Below are 22,622 nucleotides of genomic sequence, written 5' to 3'. Positions count from 1 at the left end.
TTGCTGCAGGGGGGGGCATAGTCGCTTCTCAGCACCACTGGGACACGCCCCCGAATAATGTAGATGAAATAATCATATTAAAATAATACATAGTGCATTTTCAAGCAGCTTAATTACCTAAAATACAAATATAAGGCACTGAGAAAATGCATTTAAAGACATTGTGGGGGGTGTCACGAGACGAGATTTGGTCTACGAGACGAGATGATATTTTAACATGACTTTTAAGTTGACTGAAAAAAATATGTGACAATATATTGCAAAATATCAATTACCGTGCATTGCTCCTCTTCTGCACTCTTCTGTTTTTATGCTACTTTGTATATTTTTCTACTATCTACTTTGTTATCATTATCATCAACAGATTAACCACAATAAACTAGGGATTATTGTATATTAAGGATCAATACTGGCCTAAAAATAAGATACTGTTCATAATGGTGTTGGTTCCAAGTTTTGCCTTGGAAGTATCGGAAGGTGTGCTTTGCTGCCCAGGTGTGTCCTACTGCATTGATTATTCAATCAATAAGTAGCACCGAATGGCTCCACTTAGTTTCAGATTGGCTTGGGAAGGTTTCGCTTGTGTGTTCTGCAATTACAGGTGAAAACAACATGGCAACCAGAGAGCTAACAAAGCAGCCACGTGCCATGTTAGCCTTACTCGTTGCTTACAGAGGTACAGGACTGCTGTCCGCTTCCTACGACTTCTGTCATGCATCAGGGCGGAGACCAATGCAATCATCAACAAACTCGAAAGGAGATGTGAGTTGCAAAGAAGAGAAGGGAGATGGTATGGCTATCCACGGTTCGTAGAAGACCTCATGATCGTACGATGGCTACACCAGAGGATGTACTCCACTTATTAGCAAGATGGAGAAAGTTTTAAGTACTGATTTCCAGCAAGGAACCTATGCAAGGAACCTATGTTCTTATCCCGGCCCCAGCCAGCGTAATATTCTGGATAGCTCAGTGATCTTTAAACCTCGGTAAAATACCTAAGAAGCTTACTCATGCATGAGCGTCCAGTTGCAGCGCCACGCCAATGCAGGATATGAGGCCGATTATGGTGGAGATAAACTAATGGCGTCTGTAATGAAGCATCATGGGACTGCTTTCTTGGAACTCCCTGCGAGTCTTGGCTGACTCCTGCTGACAGATTGTTAGGAGGAAACTGATTACAGGCAAAGTCCTTCTGAGCGTGCACGAGGGCAGACCATCACACTCACACTTGGCTAAACAGGAAATATTTCTCATTTTTATTTAAGAAATGGTTACATAAAATAGAGCATTAGTGTAACAGACAAGATTGCACGCAGGAATAATTATAATAATTAATAGTATTTACCAAAGTAACACTGTTGGTAACCGTTTTAAGGAGAGAGGTGAAACATGACACGATACTCTTGACAGTACAAAAACATGGGTATAAATACTGGACATCTCCAAAAATACACACACTCTCCGCATTCTATTCATACACTATAAACAGTTTCATAGAAAAATCGAGACGCACAGTCGGCTGTGTTGATTAGCACCAGCTTGCTCAGGCTCCGCATACGTCACCTTTTCAAATAAAACATATTTTAACTCTTTTTCTCATCAAAATAAAGATTTCTATTAGAACAAGAATCCCCACTTTACAAGCCATTTTCAAAAGCTTACTTAAAAGGAACATTTTTGTGTGTATTGTTTTGCATATATCAATCAGCGATGGCCATCTGATCGTAGCTTACACCGCATTTTATTTACAAAATCATATACGTATGGGAGGAGAAGTGAGGTTTGCTTCAGGTTTGCCGCAGGAGACCATTTTGCATCGGGGGAAAAGAAACAATTACACCAGTCACTATTTTATGGTACAATCTACTTGAGTTCAGTTTGTTCCCTGAGCTACCCACAGTCTGATCAAGTGGACTTTAATATGGAAAGAATAACTTCAACGTCAACAGAAAGACGACATCCATCCATCATCCATCCATTCATCCATTCTTCCATCCATCCATCCATCATCCATCCATGCATCCATCAATCTATCCATCCATCCATCCATCCATCCATCCATCCATTCATTCACATTCATTCTTCCATCCATCCATCCATCCATCCATTCTTCCATCCATCCATACATCCATCCATCCATCCATCATCCATCCATGCATCCATCCATCTATCCATCCATCCATCCATTCATTCACATTCATTCTTCCATCCATCCATCCACCCTTCCATCCATCCATCCATCCATACATCCATTGATTCTTCCACCATCCACCCATCCATCCATCTATCCATCCATTCGTTCTTCCATCCACCCATCCATCCACCCACCCATCCATCCATCCATCCATCCATCCGTCTTCTCCCTCTCATCTGACATGGGGTTGTGATGGCAGCAGTCTAAGACGAGAAGCTTCCCTCTCCTCGGCTGCTTCATCCACCTCCTGAGGCGTTCCCAGGCCAGCTGACCAGTTGACAGATATAGCCTCTCCAACGGGTTCGAGGTTTTCCCCAAGGACTCCTCCCGTTTGGACGTGCCCTCCCCAGGGAGGCATCCTAACCAAATGGCTGAACGACCAGAGGAGCAGTGCTTCTCACGTTATACAGAGTAAACCCATTTTGGCCACTTGTGCCCACGATCTAGTCCTTTTGGTCACGGTGACCACGACCCAAAGCTTGTGACCAAAGGTGAGGGTCGGGAGGGTTGGGACGTCATGTATTTAGTTGTTGAAGGATGAACAAAATGACACGCTAGCCAGTAAAAGCAAACGTTGCCCCGCCTTGTGTCGCATGTTTCTGGGATGGATTTTCGAAAAAAAAACAAAAAATGAGATAAGTGAAGAGTGGAATCCGCTTATCTTGACATCTCATCAACCGGCTGACTAATGTCACCACCGGCGGTTATTGACAAAACTAACCCACTAACTTGTGTATGGTTCCCAACTGGGATTCAGGGGTGGCTTCTATGGGGGCAGGGGTGTTTGCCTGGTGCTTGAACCTAGCTCAAGAGAGAAGAGTTGGCCAGCCGCATTGACCGCATTGAAGCGTGGACTCGTGCTGCGTCATTTTTTGTTTGATAGTCTTATCTAAAACAGCTGCTGGGTTCATTTTGTTGTATGTTTTTGACTCAAACGACAGTAAAGCTTCCGTACACAGGCAAATCCTTCTTCTGGTGGCTAGCAATCGCGAACAAAGCACCACATTTAGGTGTAGAACCTAGGTTACGTAATACTGCCATGATTTTATTTGGAAGCTTACTTGGCACTGAACAGGAAGCTCATGTTAAGTGACTAAGGCAATCTTTTTGTTGCTGCTGTCACTTCCAGTGCTTAGCGATAAGGAGGAAGTTGACAATGCTACATGATGTCATGGAAATCACCCCTGGGGACATACTGTATCGAAATAGATGGCGACAACAGTGGTTGACCGTCCTTAAGCGGCCACTTTTTCAATGTGTCGTGGGTTCCAATGTATCATTCCAGACTACATGTAATAGCAGGCTACACTTCTTGGAGGATCCAAAGAAACCACAAGTATGGTCACCGCCCCCCCGAACTGTACAGTGCAAACACAACAGGTCTCCGCCAGTTGCAACGATTGGTGTGTCTCTACCATCAAACTACATTCGTCCTGGTGTGAGCTGCCCTCCTCTAAGTGCTTTTTGTTGAGCTCTTCACGGATAGGCGGGAGGCAGGCCTGCAGTCACCCCCAAATCAAACGTGATTCTTCAAGGCCGCGGGGCAGTCAGTAAATCCAACCCTCGGACATCCAAATAATCACAAATAATCCCGTCACACGTCATTGGAGCCCTGGCTGGTGCAGGACGAGAAGCTGTCGTAAAGCGAGTCGCTGAGGGAGCCCGTTGGATCAGCCCGAGCTTTGCTGGAGGACGGCTCGCACACCACCGCGTCAGGCCTTCCGCCGTCAGCAGCGGCCTCTTTCCGGATGCTGCTGCGACTGAGATTGCTGAGGGACTCCATGGCGTCTTCCAGGGAGCCCGGCTTGTTGGCGCCAACGACTGTTTTCTCCAGCGAAACCTCCATCTGCAAATATGCAAACATTAACATCCTCGGACTGAGTGAGAGAACAAAGGGGCGTCCGATATCATAAAATCAAAAAAGCTTCTTGTTTCAATTAATTGAGTGATCGGTTAGGCCAGGGGTGGGCAAGCTACGGCCCGGGGGCCACATCTGGCCCACCAAGTGTTTAAATACGGCCCGCCCTTTCTTTCCAAAGTATTTCATTGAAACTTAACATACAACCTGGCATCATGGCTTGAGCCAACCTTTTGATGGTTTAGTAGCTTTTTTAACAATTTGTGGTCTGCTCCTGAAAAAAGGGACACAAGCACAAATAGCAGGTTGCATGACACTTTTATAGATACAATAATTCCAGGTGGACTATTAGAATTATATGTGTAAAATATATAATCTGGGCCCCCGTCAATTTTGTTAAATTTATGCGGTCCGTGAGTCAAAAAGTTTGTCCACCCCTAAGTTAGGCCCTTATTTTTTGAAAAAGCACATCTCCTACTCTCATTTCCCGACTTCTCAGTTCTTCTTTCATCCATTTTTGTGAAACTGAACTCAGAACTCAGCCATGATGCATTCATGGTCTAAGAGAAAGTGAGATATTTTTAAGTCTTTGCTGCTGTACAATGAGACCTAATAGTGATGGAATTTTTGGTCCAAATAACAAATATGGCCGAGCTGGCAGCTTAGTTATACTGCAGAGTAAACAAATTGATCTCAGCAGGAAACTCAAATTTCACATTCCTTGTGGGCAGCAATGTTCCTTTTCCACTCCCTCTCCATGCAAACAAAAGTCATAACCGAGATGCATTGCATGCTAATGCTGGCCACTTTGGACCAAAAGCCACCAAGAATGGATCCAAGACTCCAACAATCCATTGTTCCTGTGACAATCTTATTCCCTGGCACCGACGATGAGAAGATGTGTGGGACAAGAATGAAAGAAGGGGAGACGGATGACGAGGTGAAAATAAAAGCGAGACAAGAGACCAAAGAGAGACATCAAACCGAGAGGATTACGGCAGGAGACGCGCTCCTGAAAATGGAGACTCAGAGGGAGGCGGGGAGAAGGTGCTGTTAGCTGGACTGTCAGGTGCTGTCAGGATGATGAATGGGGGGCCAGTGGGGGCCATGAGGGCTCTGATGAGAGCCACTGAGCTTTGCATCGCTCTCCCGAGTGTTTGCGGAAGGTTGTTAAAGGCGCTTAAATCTTTGAGCTTTGACAGCAGGCACCAAACTTGGCCAACGTGCCAACGACACCTCAGCGGTGGGACGCTTGAGTTTATTTTTGTAAAAACTGTTCCTCCTTAGAATACAACTTTTTTCTCTTAATGTTCCGACCGCATTCTTACTTTTTTTTCTTCTTGTAAAATGTCTTCTAATAATTGTGACTTTATTCCCACAATAATTTGACTTTATTATTGACTGTATAATGCCAGAACTTTTTTCTAGAATCAATTTTCCAAAAAATTACTTTGAAAATACTTCTTTTTTTAAATATTTAAACTCTATGCTACTAAAATAACATTTATTTTTCCTCATGATTTATTGTATTCCACTGAAGAATTTTTTTCTTTTTTCCAAAGTATTTCAGCTTTCTTCTTACGTTGGGGTTAAGTTCTCATAATTTTTCCATAATATTTTGACTTAATTTTGGTAGCATTATAACTAGTTTTTGCATATTATTGAGTTTCATGAATATTTCCACTTTATGCTACTAAAATTTTCCTCATGATATTATATTGTTATTTTCATGACATTACAGCTCTTTCTCTTAATATTTTCAATCTGTTAATAATGAAATTACTACTGGTAAAAAGAGAGTTTCATTTGTTAAAATTGTTCTTAGATTCTGTTTTTAGAATGTGCCCTGTTTTTGCATTTTAAGGTAATTGTACCGCACTGGTGGAGATCACTTGACAACGCCCACAGTAAAGTTTGATTCCATTTAAAGTCGTCTCGTTTGAGTTCAGCGAAGGTCAAGAATAAAACCCACTGAACAAAGTCAAACGTACACAAGTGTTGAGTCAGATGCTTTTCCCCCGGAATATAGATTTTGATGTCAGGCCCGGCATCAGGGCAGTGGAGGGAAGCTGGGCTGTCCTGGGCAGCGGCTGGAGGCCATTTCACGGTCTCTGGTCCTCATTTGTCATTGGCCGTTGTTAAATATGGGTAGGCAAATACCCGCTGACACGAGATGGCGAGCCGATCGAAAGCAATTAGTCGGCTTTTGCTATGAAAATCTCCCCATGAAAGAAAGCCTTGGGGCTTCAGCACTCACGCTGAGTATGTCTCCTGCTGGAAGGGGCGTGTCTTTGCACAACAGGTTGTAGTCGCAGATCCTGTTGCTGTTCTCCGCCAGGTGAGAGAACATCTCCTGCTGGTAGAAGTGCATGATGGACAGGGAGCTGTCCATACTGCCCCTCCTCAGTGTCTTCTCGGCTGCTGTGGAGGAAGCACGGGGACAATAGCTGTGACTTCCTGCTTTTCGAAAATGCAGTCTTATCTTCGGCAGGAAGGTGCCTGACCTGCGTCGTTCGTTTGGCAGCGGTTGATCCGCGGCCTTTGGAGCGGACTCAAAGTGCTCCTGGGTCGCTCCAGCTCTGTCTCGGTGTCGCTGCCACTGCTGCTGCCCGAATACATATTGCAAACCAACAAGGCTCTCTCCTTGTTGGACGAAGAAGAAGAAGCTTGTTAAAGACTCGACAGGAAGAATCATCTACATTTGAGTCTTATGTTTGATTTGTCTGAAGGAAAATGAAGTTTATAGACACCCTTAGTAGTCTTGATGTTATTGTAGTTATAATAACAGTAACCCCCTCGGTAGCAGAGTTTGCTTGTACTGCACATGCTATGATTTTACTGCACATACTCATTTGCATCAGTGTTTAGAGTTAGATAGCCCCTACCCTCACCCGCAAACTAACTTACAGCAGGACCATCATTCTTCCTCCCGGTTTCATCCTCTATGGCCTCAGTGGAGGACAAGATGCTGCTCTGTGGGGTGAAGAGACTTAGCCTCTTGGTCCGACTGGCACCTGCAAGTCCAAAAAGACAGCAAAGGGATGAGTCACGCAAGGCACACGACTGCAGTGGCACGGCTGCACGGAGGTGAAACGGGTTGCGGACATAATCAGTCAACTGATTACATCCCATGAATCCCGCCAATGGCGAGGCTGGGGGTGTTTTATGATCTTCACTGACAAACAAATAGCATTTCTGTGGCGTCCTTGACACATACTAAGCTGCTGGAGAAAGTGGAGTCGTCAGGCTGTTAGCTAACACCAGATGCCTTGGTGTCCAAATGAGTGGAATCAACAACCTTAGCTGCTCAGCCATGAAAGACGTACACCACTGATTCCATGTGGAGCGAGGCAAATGTGTGATGAGAACAACAGAATGAAGCCATAAGTAGAGTTTTTCTGACTGAATAAATTCATGAAGAGATGACTTACGGGACGGTTGGGGCAATCGAGTCTGGGCGTCCGAGGCGTCACCACCATAGGTCACAGATGGGTCGGAAAGGGAGTGACTCAAGCTGGCAGGAGCATGCAGGGGGGATTTGGGAAGGGAAGGCACTTTGACACTGGATTGTGAGGGGTCTGTATGAGGAGAGGAAGACTCTGCCTGGAACTGGGCGGTCACCCCATCTGGGCTCGACTCAGATTTGGGGATGTGGCGACCACTAGCTCGGGTGACCGAGTCGGGGAGAGGAAAGGTGCCGATCCCGCTGTCCAGCGTTCTCATCTGACACCCGGTGCCTAAAGTGACAAGGAAAGGAGTGTGACAGGAGTGTGGGGAGGCAGGGGTCAACACAGGATGAGGACAGAGGGCTTCACACACAACGGAAAGGCTGGTGAGCGTACAGGCCGTCTGCAGAGGGTTCAGCCACCAGTGGAAAGGAAAGAAAAGAAACATTTGAACCATGTTAAAAGGAATCCAAATCAATGATGCCTAATTGTCCGGTCAGAAAACTCCTGGAGTAAAAACTGGCATGGAGCGAGTCCTGCTACAACTCAAGGACACGCTGGAACCATTGGTCAGGGTGCATGAACAACAGCAGATGGTCATCGTTAAGTGAGCGCCCGTCTGCAGGCGGGAACAGACGGAGGGACACCGCGTGGCCCATGTCGTAGCGACATACAGGGTACATGGGGCTGCTTACTGAATTGCGTTTCTGGACATAAACTTTGTACTGTAGAACTTGACGTAGGTATCTCCACAAATGAATTGTCTTTTCAGCAGAAATACGACTAGCCATTTTCATTTGTGCCTCTAGAAATATAAGAACGCAAAAGAAAAACATGGCCAAGTCATCTTATGTACATGTCGTCCAGCCGACATCTGCCAGCACATGCAGAACCTGCGAAATTGATTTGATGTAAACATGCACAGACAGGCACAGACAGCTTGGTGCTCAAGAACATTCATGTGCAGTATACAAGTGCTGCACAAATAACACACAGGAATGGTGTTGGGGGGGGCCTTTATTTGCAGGAGAGAAGGAGAAGAGCGGAGGCAGGTGTAGATTACTAAGCTGTATAATCGAATGCCAGACCTGGCGGTTCAAAATGCTCTCTATAAGCAAACTATAACAAGTTCCTCCGTAACTCCAGCCCCAGGCAACAGCAAGCGGACATAATGTAGTTTTTCACGAGCTGATATCAAGTCCACGCTGCATGCTCGGAGGCAAGAAAAAGCTGGTGTGATGACACCTTCACCGTCTGTTGGTTAGCTACGATTTGTTTCATTGTATTTATTGGCTTTGTGCTCTGGACCCTAAAAAGTTTGTATTCCTCATTTATAAGTCAAAGTGCAGAGAGAGTTTCCAAGTGGCTTGACTTTCCGTTCTAGTGTTTTATAGGGCGACCATACTTTCTTTACAGAGAACAGAACACTCGGCCAGACAATCAGATACTCTAGCCGTACAGGACGGTTACTCACAGATGCCTAATAATTTCAGTCCATTTAAAGTATGGATAGAAAATGGTTATATTACAAAATTTATTACCAAAAATGCAGATTCCAAAGACAATTTTAATACAATAAAGACAATATTAATTGGCCCTGTACCCTAGAAACCGCCCATGAATGATACAAGAAAAGGCCGAAATGATACTGTGTCAAAGCCCAAGGCAGTGATACTGATAAAATATAGAGTTTAACCATGTCCAGTATCAGCCCCCGTAGCTGTCCACTCAGAGCGCGCTGCTCTGGTATCGTGCCCGTGAAACAACCAATCAGAGAACAGCACACGAGTGCTTAGTGCTTAGTGCTTCTCCAGTCACCAAAAAACCCAAACTTGATTAATGGAACTTTAATTGTCAGACATTGATAAGATAAGACTGGTGATAAAATATTATTGTTGAAATATTTTTGCAGTTGTTGTGTTTACACTGTTTAGATATAATACATGTAACAAACTGAACATTTTCTGGAAACAAAATGGTCTTTTGATTAAATAGTACGTGATAATAAGCTCATGATTAAATAGTATGTGATAATAAGATCTTCACATGGTTTGTCTGGTATCAGGCCAGGTATCATGCCCCCAAGTGTCAGTATCAGCCCAAGACCGAAGGTCGAGGGCTGATGGTTATCACCATGTGATAACCTATAAATATACATCCCGTCTGCTCTTCACATTGATGTGCCCCTTCAGGATTGGTTATTCCCTGTGCCAAGCCCTTAATTCCCAGCATATTGATAACTGGTTGAGAGTTTTGTCAGATTCGACATAATTTAATTGTGTTTCTCCAAAGTTGTAACTTTGAAAGTGCAGCTTTGCCACTTTCCCCAAAGAGCGTAATGATGTGCAGTCACTGACATTGTGACCTTTTAGTTGGATGACTGAGTGACCAACACTGTAATTCCCCTGTGCTGAGTAAGCTGCTGTCACAATGCAATAATAGCCATCCTGTTGAACACATTTGTTTTATTTGATCCCGCTTCAGTGACTGCTAAGACATTGCCACATATCATCTGGGTGCACGTCATGTTTGACTGGACTTCTCCTTTTGCTCAGTGGTAACACTTACCCATCACGTGGTCTTGACAGCCGTTGTCTGCCATCCGCCCCTCTTTGTTGTCCCCTCTGAGGTTGCTCTTCTCACTAATGAGGAGGGTCTGTGTGGTAAAACACAGATATTACATAGAAATGAGGGTATTGTTAATTACAATTGATGTCGTTTATTATGGGCTTGTTCTTAAAACTTGTGTTTTTCTGTGAGAGTCAAAGCGGCCATGAAGTGTCAGCTTTGTGGTGTTTTGTAGGGAGAAGACGGATGGAAGGCTTGGGGAATGGTATTAAATGGCCTCTTTGTCAAATTGAGTGCCTCTGATAAGGGGGCTCTCCTCAGTGCTATCAAAACCCCACATCAGAATTAAATTCCCTACGTTATTCTGCAGGGCTCTCTTCTTGTCTCCATTTAGCTCTCTCCTTTCACATCCCTTTTATTGCTTTTTCCCAACCTCTCTCAACAACTCTTTTACTCATTCATAATAAAGAATAAAGATGCCAAGGCCTCACAAAATGGAGTTATTCTGAACAATCAAGGCAGTAAGCACAGTCTTAATTTAATGGCCCGACGCCTGCCTCTGAGGGAGATACGAACCAAAGTATGGATTGCTGGGAGGGTATCATACCAAAGAGGCAGACATTTGTTGATGCAGACACGTGGAGACAGACCCGTCCAAACAAAGCAAAATGTCCACTTACTGCAGCGTCTGGACAGATCTTCATATTGCCCTTCGTCTCCGTGTGTTTCCTGGGGCTGGAGATTCCAGTTGGAGAGCCAACCACCGAGTTGCTCTTTCCGGCAGCCCTGTGAGGAGCATAAAGAAAAAAAGGAAGGCTTTATTTCACATCTCATATTGTACAGCCAAATTTGTCTCTGTATTTGTCCCATCCGCTTGAGGAGCAGTGCAACGCCCGGGGACCAAATTTGGATTGTTGGGTGAAATATTTTTCCCAAGGACACAAAAGCAGTGACTGGCGGAGGAGGAAGTGAGATTTGAACCAAGAACACTCCAGTTACCAGATAACCAAGCTAGCGTCTGAGCCATGCCCCCCCAGGGAAGATTTCATCTCTATCTACAATTCCAGTAGAAATGAGTCTCTTCATGTTTGGACACTAAATCAAATGTGGAGTGAAGCGTTGGTGTGTGCTCGTACAAGTCAGAACTGGAGTATAGTACAGCTGCTGTTAGGAAATTGATCTCACACTTTTTCGGCATGACGGCTCATGCCTGGATGAAGGCAACCCATTTGTTAGAAAGATACGAATCGTTGGGTTGAAAGAGAGCGTGGGATAGCAACAGTCACAGGACGTCCCCCGCAATAACTTTTTTAAAAAATGATGATTTAGTTGATTTACTCACCTGCCAAGAAGCTCCTTCACAAACTGGTCCTTGCCAATGAACGCTGTTGTGCATTGGATCTGAGTGGCAATCTGGCCCATTTGATTGTTGCAGTGGTCCATGATGGAGCTGAGCTTGTTATTCATCTCAGACTGTTTCTGTGCCTCCTGACTCTCATTCTTCTTCTTCTCCTTCTTCTTGTCCACCCTGGTCTGTTTGCCTGCAAGCACTGATCCGATCTTCAGTTCTTTCCTCTCATCTTTTCCTTTTGGTGACTCTGCTTTCTTTCCAGTCATAGCTGGAAGTTTGCTCTTCCGGAAACCAAACCAGTTTGCCAGAGAGGGACCCGTCTTCTGTTTAGACTCACTCGCTGCAACCTTCTGTTGCTCTTGACATTTGTGCAGATTTTCTTCGATTCCCATCATGACCTTCTCTTCAATAGTACAGGCCGAAGGGCTGATTCTTTTCTCCTCCATATCTGGGGGTTTGTTTGGCGAGTCTGACTGGGTTTTTACCTCTGAGCTAAATTCTGGCTCATTAGGGCTGCTCGCAGTGACTCCTGCATTTCGAACACGGTTTTCTGAGCCATAAGGACAGGACGCCGGAGACTGAAACTGGGAGGTGACTTTACCAGACTTACAGATGTTTACAGATTGGTGATTCAGACCAGTCTTTTCACTGGTGGGAAAACCATGTGCCTCCTTGTGAGGGGTTACTGTCTCCCCCTCCACAGTGGACTGATGCCCATCGTATTTGAAGCTTAACTTGGAAGTTTTCTCAGGTAGTCCATCGAGATTGTTCACCCCAGTCATACCTCCATAGTAGCTGAGCCTTGCCCTGGGAGAACGGACAGGACTCTCTGCTAGTCCAGCAACACTGGGTGCCTCTAAGGAAGCCTGTCTAGACAGAGAATTCCCTCTTTCCGTTGAGTTGGTGATAATCTGAGTTCTGATTTTTCCTGGGCCCTCCAGAACATTAATGTGGGGCTTTTCAGTGCAGTTGGTGCTGAAACTCTGGCTGCGGGCCTTGGCCCCGTTCATTCCCAAGGCTGGCTTTAGATGGGTTTTGGTACTGACAGATATGGATCTAGAGAAGAGTTGACTGTTCCTTTTCCCTTTATCGCAGACATCCTCCTCCTCCGCTGTCAGAATGGGATTTATTTCTCCCTCCAGTGACCGACAGTGGACCTCACTTTTCCCCTCTGGAAGAGACATCTTGGGTGGGGAATCGATACTATACGAAGGCTGCAAGATGTCACACTGGCTAGAGGCATTTGCAGCCACGTTCTCCTTGGAGACTAAGTTGATATGATCTTTTTCTTGCTTTGCTGGTAAAGAGGGACTATTTTTGTGAGTAGGAGGTGATTTCAAAAATGCTTTGAAACCCATCGGGATGCGAGTCTTTTGGCTATTTTCCGCTGAATTAGGTGATGTGGTCACCGAGTTTGGTGGGCTGGCGACATTTTTAGCATTTTGTAGCTCTGTTTTAGATTGAGGAGCTTCCTTGACTGGTACAGCTAAGTGAACTTGGGGCTTTTGCACAGACTGATAGTCGCTTTCATGGCTAGATCCTCTCTTGCTTACAAATGAGTTGTGAAGATGGGGTCCTCTGAGGGCGCCGTAAGGAGGAGGGACATTCCTTGAGTTTTTAGGTGCATTTTCGGAATCTAGGTCCAGTCCTGAGTTTGCGGGAGGGAGGTAGTCTTTTGTCATCGTACGCTTGGGAGTGCCTGTAGAAGGTGTCTCGGCCGGGGACTTTTGAAGGTGCTGACTAGTTTTGTCAACCAGTTTCTGAGGTGCAAGTGCAGTCCCGTAGCCCGCATCCGTATCCAAACACTCTTTATCTTTAATGGGAAGTGTAGCTTGCATATTTGGTTGAAGAGATGTGTGGTAACTTGGGGGAGGGCCCCTCACAGTGGTTGGGATGGATGGCTGAGCCACCCCTATTTTATGTGCTTGAGGCGACCCGTCATAATTTGGTTTGATCAGTAAAGAGGTGGTGCGGCCAGGAGGAAGGGGTGGCGAAGGGGACCTGAGTTTGTTTTTGATGCTTTCACAGTGTTTGTCTCTGGTTGGCTGTTCACCGTTGTCAGCGTACTGCACATGTCTCCTTGAGAGTTTAGGCGAACTAGGAGACGAGCCCTTACTCCATTCGGCCCTGCTCTGCAACTTGGAGTTGGCCACCTTGGGGCTCTGTGAGCTCTTCATGAACCTGGACATTTTAGTTGTTGGAGGTGGAGGTGTTTTTTCCTGACCAGGACTTCCTGAGTTTCCACTGTTACTGGGCTCAGTGGTGGTGCCCTTAGACAATCTGATTGGGGATGAGTAAGGTTTATTGTAACCAGGTAGTTTTACACCACCAGACTTAGTACTGGTAGACTCATGAAAGGGGGGGATAGAATGTCCTTTACTTGCTCGACCGCCCGGTGGTTTGATCAGCTTCTTCTGGGGAGTTAGCTGCATTGACAAGCGTTCTGTGTTTCCCCCCCTGCTGTTTGTTTTGCTTGTCCTGATCTCACATTCCGATGGTTCCACAACTGTATAGTTTCCTGGATTTGATGGTTTCTGTCTTGTTGGCATCTCCTGGGGGGCTAGTCCATTGTATTCGGCCACCACTTTACCAAGCGGAACACCAATTTCAGGCATAGCGCTTTTGTCAAGTTTCTGAGGACTCAGTTCAATCGGCTGTCCCTGTGCATCAAATACTGCCAAGATGCTCTCCTCAGACATACTCTTGGCCGCTTTAGCTTCCTTAATTAGGCTGACAGGTTCTGGTCGCCCGTCTGCAGACTGGGTGCGTCCTTGGTCCCTATGCAAGCGCTGTGGGATGAATAGCTTGGCACTATCCCTAGAAATCCTCTCTTTTTGCTCAACTTGTTGGCTTAAGGGTGTCCACAAGTCTCTAGAATCACAGCTGAGCTCTTCTAGATCGTCCATATCTGACAAGCAATTCGAGGTGTCTGGTTTTGAAGGGGTCACATGCAGCGTCGAAACTCGAGTGAAAGCTGACGGCCGCCCGGCCTCAGAAAGGCAACTGTTGATGAAACTCATGAGTTTCTCAGGACGCTCCTTTGAGTCCATCGCAGTGGGGGGCTTTGTCGCTGCAAGGCCTGAACTACTGTCGCCTCCACCTCCAATCTCCTGGAATCCCTCCCAGCTAGACAGGCTGTCTGAGATGCTGTGGGAGAGCCTTGTGCAGTACAACCAGCTGTCTTTAGTGGGGACGTCATCTACATGGCCAGATTGTGCAAGCTCATCATCTGCATCATCGGAATCATACAAGAACTTCTTGCCTACAAAAGCAGAAGCTCTTCCCGTGTGGGTGGGCTTGGACAGCCCTTTCTTGCCTTTCTTGATACCAAGTGAGTAAATGCCCTCATTGGAGTTCATGCAGTCTTTGTAGCCAGACTTGGAGACTCTGGAAGAGGATGAGGATTTATGCTTTCTTCTCTGTAGCTTTCTCAGCCCCTCTAGGATGTTGGTCTCCTTGCGCCTGGTGGGCATCTGCTCCTCTACCAGCCCACTGACGTTACTTGGGGCAGATGAGCCCAAACTTCGCCTCTTCTCCCATGTGAGGGAGGACTGCTGTTAAACAAGAATAAATAAGAATAAAACTCTCCTCAAAATTTCCTCCGGGGCGCTGGAGTGAAGAATGCTTACCGCTTTCCCACAGGAGCGTCCATCATTCCAGGTGTAGGAGCCGCTGGAGAGCTCGCTGCATGCACTCGACAAAGACAACTCACTGCTGCTACAGCTGCTGCGTGGGTAGGCTGGCGCTTGTGCCGTCAGACTCAGCTGGCTCAGACACTTGGTGATGGGCAGACCGGACTTCCCATTCATCTGGATCTCCTGAGAGATCAAACGCAAACTGAACAGCTGTCCCCAACAAACATGTTTTAACTCGGCTTGAATAAACAAGACCAGGAAGTCTCACACATGTTTATCATGCAAGGGAATCATCCGTTTTGGACATGATTATTTCACAGCCAACTCACTCATCATGTAGAAGGTGACTCCACCCTCACCAACTGCTTAACTGATATCAAATGGAAATCAGAGGTAAAAACTGATATCTAGAACACAATTTCCTCAAACTTAACAGTGACAAAACAAATATTATCATCATCGGTCCCAAAAACATCACAACACCCACCCATAACTTCTATCTTCAATTTGACAGCGCCACCCTCACTCCATCCCTGCTCATCCGCAACCTTGGTATCCTCCTGGACCCCACCCTTTCATTCGAACCCCACATCAAACAGTTAAACCGGACTGCATTTTTCCATCTTAAGAACATAGCCTGACTCCGTCCATCACATTCTCTGCTGCTGAATCCCTGATCCATGCATTCATCACAACCAGAATGGACTACTGCAACAGTATTCTCTACAGCACACCGTCCAAAACCCTCAACAAACTACAATATATTCACAACTCCGCTGCCCGCCTCCTCACCTCCACCCCCAACGCATTCACTTCAAAGTTCTTCTCATAACCTCCTGGCACTCCCCTGTGAGACCAAGCTCCAAACCTGGGGAGACAGAGCCTTCTCCATCGCTGCCCCCACCCTCTGGAACTCTTTGCCCCATTCACTCCGTGCTTGCCTTGACTTTCCCAGTTTCAAAAAACAACTAAAAACCCACCTCTTTAAATCTGTTTTTAATGTCTAACTTTTTATATCTGACTGCTGTGCCCCGCCCCGCTTTTACTCATGTTTTAACTGTGTATAAACGAATGAATGTTGTATTTTAACGTATCTTTGTTTACTCGTATCTCTGTTTACTCGTTTTTATTCAACTCCATTTTCTGTAAAGTGTCTTTGAGTATTTTGAAAAGCGCTATACAAATAAAATGTATTATTATTATTATTATTATTATTAATGCAGCACATTGTCCCATAAAGTCACTTTTACTGAAAACCACTCTCAATCGATGGCTTTCTGGTAATGTGATAAGGATGTATTCTTCCTGGCGTTAGGTGATACCAGTAGCTCTCTCTGTGGAGAGTGGGTAGGGGTCAGGCCTTTAGATAGTCTGTTCTGTATTTTAATATCATGCAATGATTTCTTGAGTGGGTCGAGGGCACACTAATGGAAAATGTAAAAAAAAAAAAAAAAGACAAGATGCCTCCCATTAAGCTTACAGTCGAAGGAGAATCTGTGTTCCTAGCCAGTAAAAAGGCTTTGCTTCTCTCTGGTTCCTGGAGCAAGTCAGCTGCAGACAGATCCATGATTCGTGAATGGAGTTTCTGTAATGAAAAAATGATGAAGACTTAACATCTGGGATTCGAGGGCATTCAAAGGAGGCTGGCTATGAATTTGTGCAGCATGCAGCATAAAATGCATGTTTAAACTGAATGAGGTTAAGTCATACATTGATGTTATTTCCTGAAAAAGTCCATCAGATCGTCTCCAGTGGTGCCGTGTGCAGGCCGGATTCCAACTTACTGACATTTATATCATCAGTTGGAATAAAACATAAGTGAACAAGAAATAATTGCATCGGGGAATAAGGGACCCCTTTTAATTTCTCCCCCAATTCATTTGCTTGAGTGGGAAGAAGACAAATCCAAATACATTTCCAGCCATTCATCTTACAGCTTAATTAGCCTGGATTTTCTGTGATCATATTAACCTGTTTTGAATTTGCTCGCCAGAGATCACAATATATGTTTGTAAATGTATGTTTTGCCATGCATGCCGCAGTTATATAAAGTACATTTGCATGTTAATAGAAACAGCCTCACATTGAATCAATTGCAAAGCTTCAACGCCACCAGCTACCATTCCATTGGAGCGCTGTGTTTTCTAAAATCAGGATTTCTGTGGATGTCCTCAACAGTTTTCAGAGAATAAAAAGACAAGGCTCCAAACGAGACAACATTTGTCTCTCATGAGCAAACTAGCAACACTTCGCCTGCAGCCAAAACACAACATGCATCTAAGCAACTTTTGTCAACTGTGAATACACTTTCATAGATGTTGCAAGATAGGTCATGGCGCCATGGAAACCAATCAATGCGTATTTCAGCATGAACAGAGCAAAGAGGGTCTTGTTCAAACGCTAGAGATTTACCAGTTACTGCAGTTCCCTTTTAATGGTACCACCTTTTTAATGTCTACATTTAATGGTGGCATCGCCTTCCTGCGACATGTGACTGAAGCATCACAGGGTTTCCGATCTTATCGTAAGGTGCAGGATTTCACCTCCTCAGCATCCTCATAAAACATTCAGTCAATAATGTCGCCGGGTCACGGGGGGTGGGGTTTTAGTTGGCCAAAAAGTCGAGCGGGTGACACGGCAGCATGGATTTTTCTCTTTTTGGGGCTGAAGGCCAGAGTCAAAGTCAAATACACTGGCAAGCCTGCAGTTTTCTTAGGAATTATATCATGATATCATCTCACATGCAATACAGTGTGTGTAATTACTGGGGATGTCCCATGTTGGCTTTTTTGGCAGAAAATAGATACTGTATGCCAATATTGCCCAATTCAATACCGATATGTATAGCATGACATGAACATTCATTCATTCATTTTCGGTTTTCACGATTGGGAAAAAATCTGATACCTATATAGAGTGATATCACATTTTTATACTGATATCGATTCGGTAATTATCAGACATCCCCTGTAATTAAAAGCTACTATTTGAAAGATGGTCTCACTATGAAAGGCTCACTAGCGTGTTCCATTCCATGTTTCAATTATCTGCAGATTCTCGCTCCACACACAAATGAATAACAAACACTCCCACAGGACAACCACAAAGTGTGTGGCTCTATTTAGAGCTTTTCATACTGACAAAATGCCTCATGCGGTGCAACAGCAGCAATGAGGTCACACTCTGTCCTTGAGGCCCTGAAGTAGCGCAGCGTTTGTCCCAAGTAATGGGCCACTTAATTGCCAATTGCCAACCATATTTGATAAGCACTACAGGCGGGTCGGAGGTGGGGGGCAGCTGCACACCCATACTCCATTTCTATCAGAGAGAAGCAGTCATTGTTTTTCATTCCTACTTCCACAGTCCAGGTCAGTTTTGCTGTTGCTATGCACCGTGAATGAGCAGCCTGAGGCGGCGAAGGTGCACCGCCATCAAAGGCGTGATGGCGTTTTATCAGGGAAGCTCAAGATGCCCATAGGGAAACAAAGAACATTTTAATTACTGATAAGCAAAAGCTTCAGAGCTGGACTAGAAAAAGCTGGTGATTAAGTCTCTGAGCGCTTGGCGCCGCAGGGAAGAGAAGTTATTTCATAATTCTACAACGTGAATGTTTGCGCCACCATATTGATCTTCCACATTCATCATACGACCATCCTTTAAAGGGACAGCACATCGGAATCATTTGTGGGGAAGCAAAACTCCGAAATTGTATGTGAATGCTGACATATGCTTGAGTTTGAATAAAAAACAAAGAAACCATCAGAGCATATTATGAGATGGGGGGGGGGGTAAAAGGCATAACATTTCTTCAAGGTCGGCAGGACTGTTAGCTCTGGACATTGCAACGATGCTGCTGCCAGCAACTCATACAGTGGTTTGTACAGATCAATAAAAAAGCAGTATCAATCCCATTGACAGAAACAGCCCAGCAATCCTGAACTGACTGTTGATAAAGTTCCAATGAAATATTGTTTTCTGTTATTAATTTGTTCCAAAGGGTCTACGAAAACCGAGGCAATTCCTCTCATAGGACATAACGTTAATGCAATGAATCCACTCCAGACATCCCAAAATATTAACTCTAAATACATTTTATTTGAGAATAATTATAGTTAATTATAGTTCATTAAAAACCATGAATGGATGCAATGTTGGAATGTTGATGTGGACTTACTATCCATTCTGGCAAGATGGGATTCAATAGTGTTACTCACCTTCTTCAACAACTTGCTGGCACTCGCAACTTTGTTTGGAAGGCTATTTAGTCACCATACTCAACAACAACAACAATGAACGGAGAGGGAGTCAGCAATGCATAGGACGCTTTGTTTCAGCACTGGATAGTGTACCAAAATGGTAGCCAACATTTTCTACAAAAACCGGATCAGACAAAACAGTTGTTTTTCTGAAGTGAGTCTCAAGTCTCAACATGTAAATTGAGCGCTGAGCCAAAAGGCAAAGCTCTTCACCACAATGGATTAATGCAGAGTCCACATCACCACACCAATCTGGCTGTCGATCTTGCATTTGATCCTTCCCTTGAAGGATCAATTCCTATTGAATATTAAACAATATTCAATAGTCCATGTTAACAAAGCACATTTCTTAGCATTACCTTGGAACAGGAATCCAAGGTACTTCAACTCCTCCGCTTGGGGCAGATTCTGGAGCTGGTACTCTAATCTTTTCTGGTCGAGAACCATGGAGCAACACTTGCACTTGTCTTGGAGGTGCTGATTCTCATTTCAGCAGCTGTCACTGGCTGGGCTGTGAACCCAGCCAGTGAAAGCCAAACATCATGCCCCGATGAGGCCAGGAGGACCACATCATCTGCACAAAGCAGAGACCCATAATATAAGTCTGACTTATTGCTGGCCATGCGGACCAGACTCTGACAAAGGTCATGACAAACCTGAATTAGGGGATCTGGTACCCAATAGTCCCTGAGTACTCAGGATCTCTAAAGGAACATGGTCAAATGCTTTCTCAAGGGCCATCAGTCATTGATGTCAAAATCCAAGTTGAGTTGCAAGTCTTTGGTGTTATTGTCAAGTCGAGTTCAAAGTCATGAAAATAGTGACACGACTCCACACCTCTGAGAACGCGGTCTGCAGTGGAAACGTGTATATTGAGTGTGGGCAAACACACATATGGTGACTATCCAGACAAGTCCAATCAATCCTGCACGTGCACCTCCCTCATGCACACGTATTAAACTGACCAACTACCTTTAAGCTCAATTATCCTGGAAGGCAAGAAAAATGACTGCAGAGGCTGAAGGAGCTCTACCGGTCGCCTTAGCAACATCATCACTATCCACTTGAAGCCTCTGACATATTTCAGATTGACACCAAACCCGCTTTTGTTTCACTCCTCCTTTCTCCGTCTGCCTTCTCCTCTTTCCCTGTGGCACCGGGACTCACTGATAGCTCCATTTTCAACTCCCGTTCTTCCCTTCTTATCTCCCCTGGCGGTCCCCAATGCCCGCTCATCCTCTCTCATCTATTTTGGTTCATTTTTTCAGCACTGACAGCTCTGTCCACTTTTTTTCACCAGCCTGTTTTGATATTGACAGCGAGGACCCGGTGGCCCAAGCGCTGACCTTCCACGCCTGCAATATTATACCATGACTAACAACAGATGGGTCCGTCTGTCTCATTACTTCTCCTTCAGACTGGCACTTTGCAGTAGATTGGTGCTGTTCAGGTGGACCTGCGATGATTTGAGGCAATTTCCAGCCATATCCTTTTATGAAGCAGAATAAACCTCTCAGGATCCAAATATTTGCTAAGTGCAAATAGTATACTTCTTCATCCAGGATGAAGTGGGAATATGAAGATAAACAAATCAGTTTTCCTGCCTATTTTGTCAGTCATGGCTTCATCACCAGCTGAGCCCAATCAGCCTTTGAGGAACAAATCAAGTGGAAAATAACTTCAGATGTGCTCAGAATGAGTTGCTCGCTATTTGGGTGCCCAGCATGTGAGCAGAGCCAGGTAGCCCACCTGGAGGAGCAGGTCCGACGCAGGCTTGATCCGCTGCTGGAACAGAAAGCCCAGTGCCCGATTCTGCTGCTCCAAATCAAAAACCCGAGTGCGCAGCTTTAGACATTCCTCCCTCAGATCCTGATGGCAGCACAGATCAGAAGATGTAAAAGTGCATTTTTACATCACGTACACGGGAAGAGGAAGACCGACCTTCTGGGTGACCAGCGCCTGAACCACTTGATTGGCAACCTGGAAGGGAGCACAGAGATGCACAAACCAAACAATCAGCGAATGGTGTATAATTGGTCCTCCGGCTGAGACTAGATAGCATTGATATGTACTGTAGTCCAAACTGTGGCCCGGGGACCATTTGCGGCCACAGCTGTTTTTTAGTTGGTCATTCACATATCCTTGTTCTCACGATGGACAGTGATCTTAAGCTGGATAAACAAATGACAAAATAAATCAAATCTAGCGTTAATCATCACGGACCTCATCCGAATTGACACTCCAGTGGGCTTATTGAGGTCCAAGGGCCAGCTCCAACGTGTGCCTGAGACGAGACGTGAGACCAGGAGAGACCTGGCCGTTTCTAGTCGGCCCCAAGCTCTGCCCCCTCATGGAAAAATGGCTGAGCGTGAGTTAAAAGCTTTAATTTGATCAGGTTTTACTCTTTTCTTTTTGATGTTATACATTGTTTTTATTTATTTACTAGTTATTGTATCATTTGTATGTTTTTATTATTGATTGATTTACAGTTTTGTGCAGCACTTTTATGAAACAGTTTGTGTTTCATAAATAAAGTGGACTGGATTTAAGAATCTTGTATATTAGCGTGTATAAGTACGTTTAACTGCATGGCACATCTAGGTGGAAGACACTTGGACGCTAGTGTTGTCAGATAATGAGAGAAAAGAGCAGATATGTGACATTTGCTTGACTGCTAATCAATGAAAAAGTTTCAGCATTTTATTCAGCACTTGGAGTTGAACTTGCAACTCATAAAGAGAAAGCAGACCAGGCGTGTAGGACTTAAGTGCTGTTGCGTCTGGACCTTGTCTTCACGCTGACCACAGTTTAATAGAGAAGCAGCTCAGGTTGCCAGTATCGATCCCTCATTAAGACGCCGGCTCTGGAGTGTTCTGGCTTATTGAATGAGGAAAGGTGAGAGTAAATATGGCGAGTTGAGACTCAGCCTCTGATTGGACTCTTCGGGGTCCGGTGTCTGTAAATAATGAGGACTTAATGTGTTTGGCCAAATGCTCAGCAAGCCTGTGTAAACAATAAGCTCCCTTAATCAGCCACTTTCATCTCCAATCTCCGTCCCCCTCCAGCAGATGCTGATGCTGTCTCCATGAGAACTCCCACTCACTGTGATTCAGCAAGCAGTTACGCTTGTTTATTTCCCTCATGTTGCTCCCTGAGCAGCACCAGCTCACAAACAGCCACAGTGAAATGATCCTTTTGTTTTATTCAAGACAACTAACATCTCACTCACCTCGTCCAGGCAACGTTCGTACTGCTCTCTTTGGCTTTCGTTCTCCGAGGCCAAGACCGAGTTCCTCTCCTGGCAAGAAACGTGG

General features: G+C 45.0%; 1 protein-coding gene across 7 annotated transcripts in view; it reads right to left on the bottom strand.

Annotated features, from left to right (window-relative positions):
• Positions 1–1,233: 1,233 nt before the first annotated feature.
• The window catches only part of LOC131104068 (nck-associated protein 5-like), a 70,316-nt gene continuing 48,927 nt past the window's right edge, over positions 1,234–22,622 (bottom strand). For 3 of the 7 annotated variants that reach the window (XM_058050811.1, XM_058050814.1, XM_058050816.1), the window contains 13 exons: positions 22,538–22,606; positions 21,250–21,288; positions 21,058–21,177; positions 16,533–16,637; positions 15,047–15,235; positions 11,409–14,971; positions 10,747–10,852; positions 10,067–10,154; positions 7,484–7,789; positions 6,960–7,066; positions 6,557–6,695; positions 6,310–6,473; positions 1,234–4,040 (listed from right to left, as the gene is read on the bottom strand). In XM_058050811.1, coding sequence (XP_057906794.1) covers positions 3,789–4,040; positions 6,310–6,473; positions 6,557–6,695; positions 6,960–7,066; positions 7,484–7,789; positions 10,067–10,154; positions 10,747–10,852; positions 11,409–14,971; positions 15,047–15,235; positions 16,533–16,637; positions 21,058–21,177; positions 21,250–21,288; positions 22,538–22,606 — 5,247 coding nt within the window. In that variant the 3' untranslated portion in view covers positions 1,234–3,788. Of the gene's footprint in view, positions 4,041–6,309; positions 6,474–6,556; positions 6,696–6,959; positions 7,067–7,483; positions 7,902–10,066; positions 10,155–10,746; positions 10,853–11,408; positions 14,972–15,046; positions 15,236–16,532; positions 16,638–21,057; positions 21,178–21,249; positions 21,289–22,537; positions 22,607–22,622 lie in introns of those variants that run through there. The other 4 variants (XM_058050818.1, XM_058050813.1, XM_058050812.1 and 1 more) reach the window with 4 other exon arrangements.

Source organism: Doryrhamphus excisus, chromosome 16 (genome assembly GCF_030265055.1).
Source record: "Doryrhamphus excisus isolate RoL2022-K1 chromosome 16, RoL_Dexc_1.0, whole genome shotgun sequence".
NCBI classification, from domain to species: domain Eukaryota; kingdom Metazoa; phylum Chordata; class Actinopteri; order Syngnathiformes; family Syngnathidae; genus Doryrhamphus; species Doryrhamphus excisus.
This window is presented reverse-complemented; position numbering and strand designations above follow the sequence as displayed.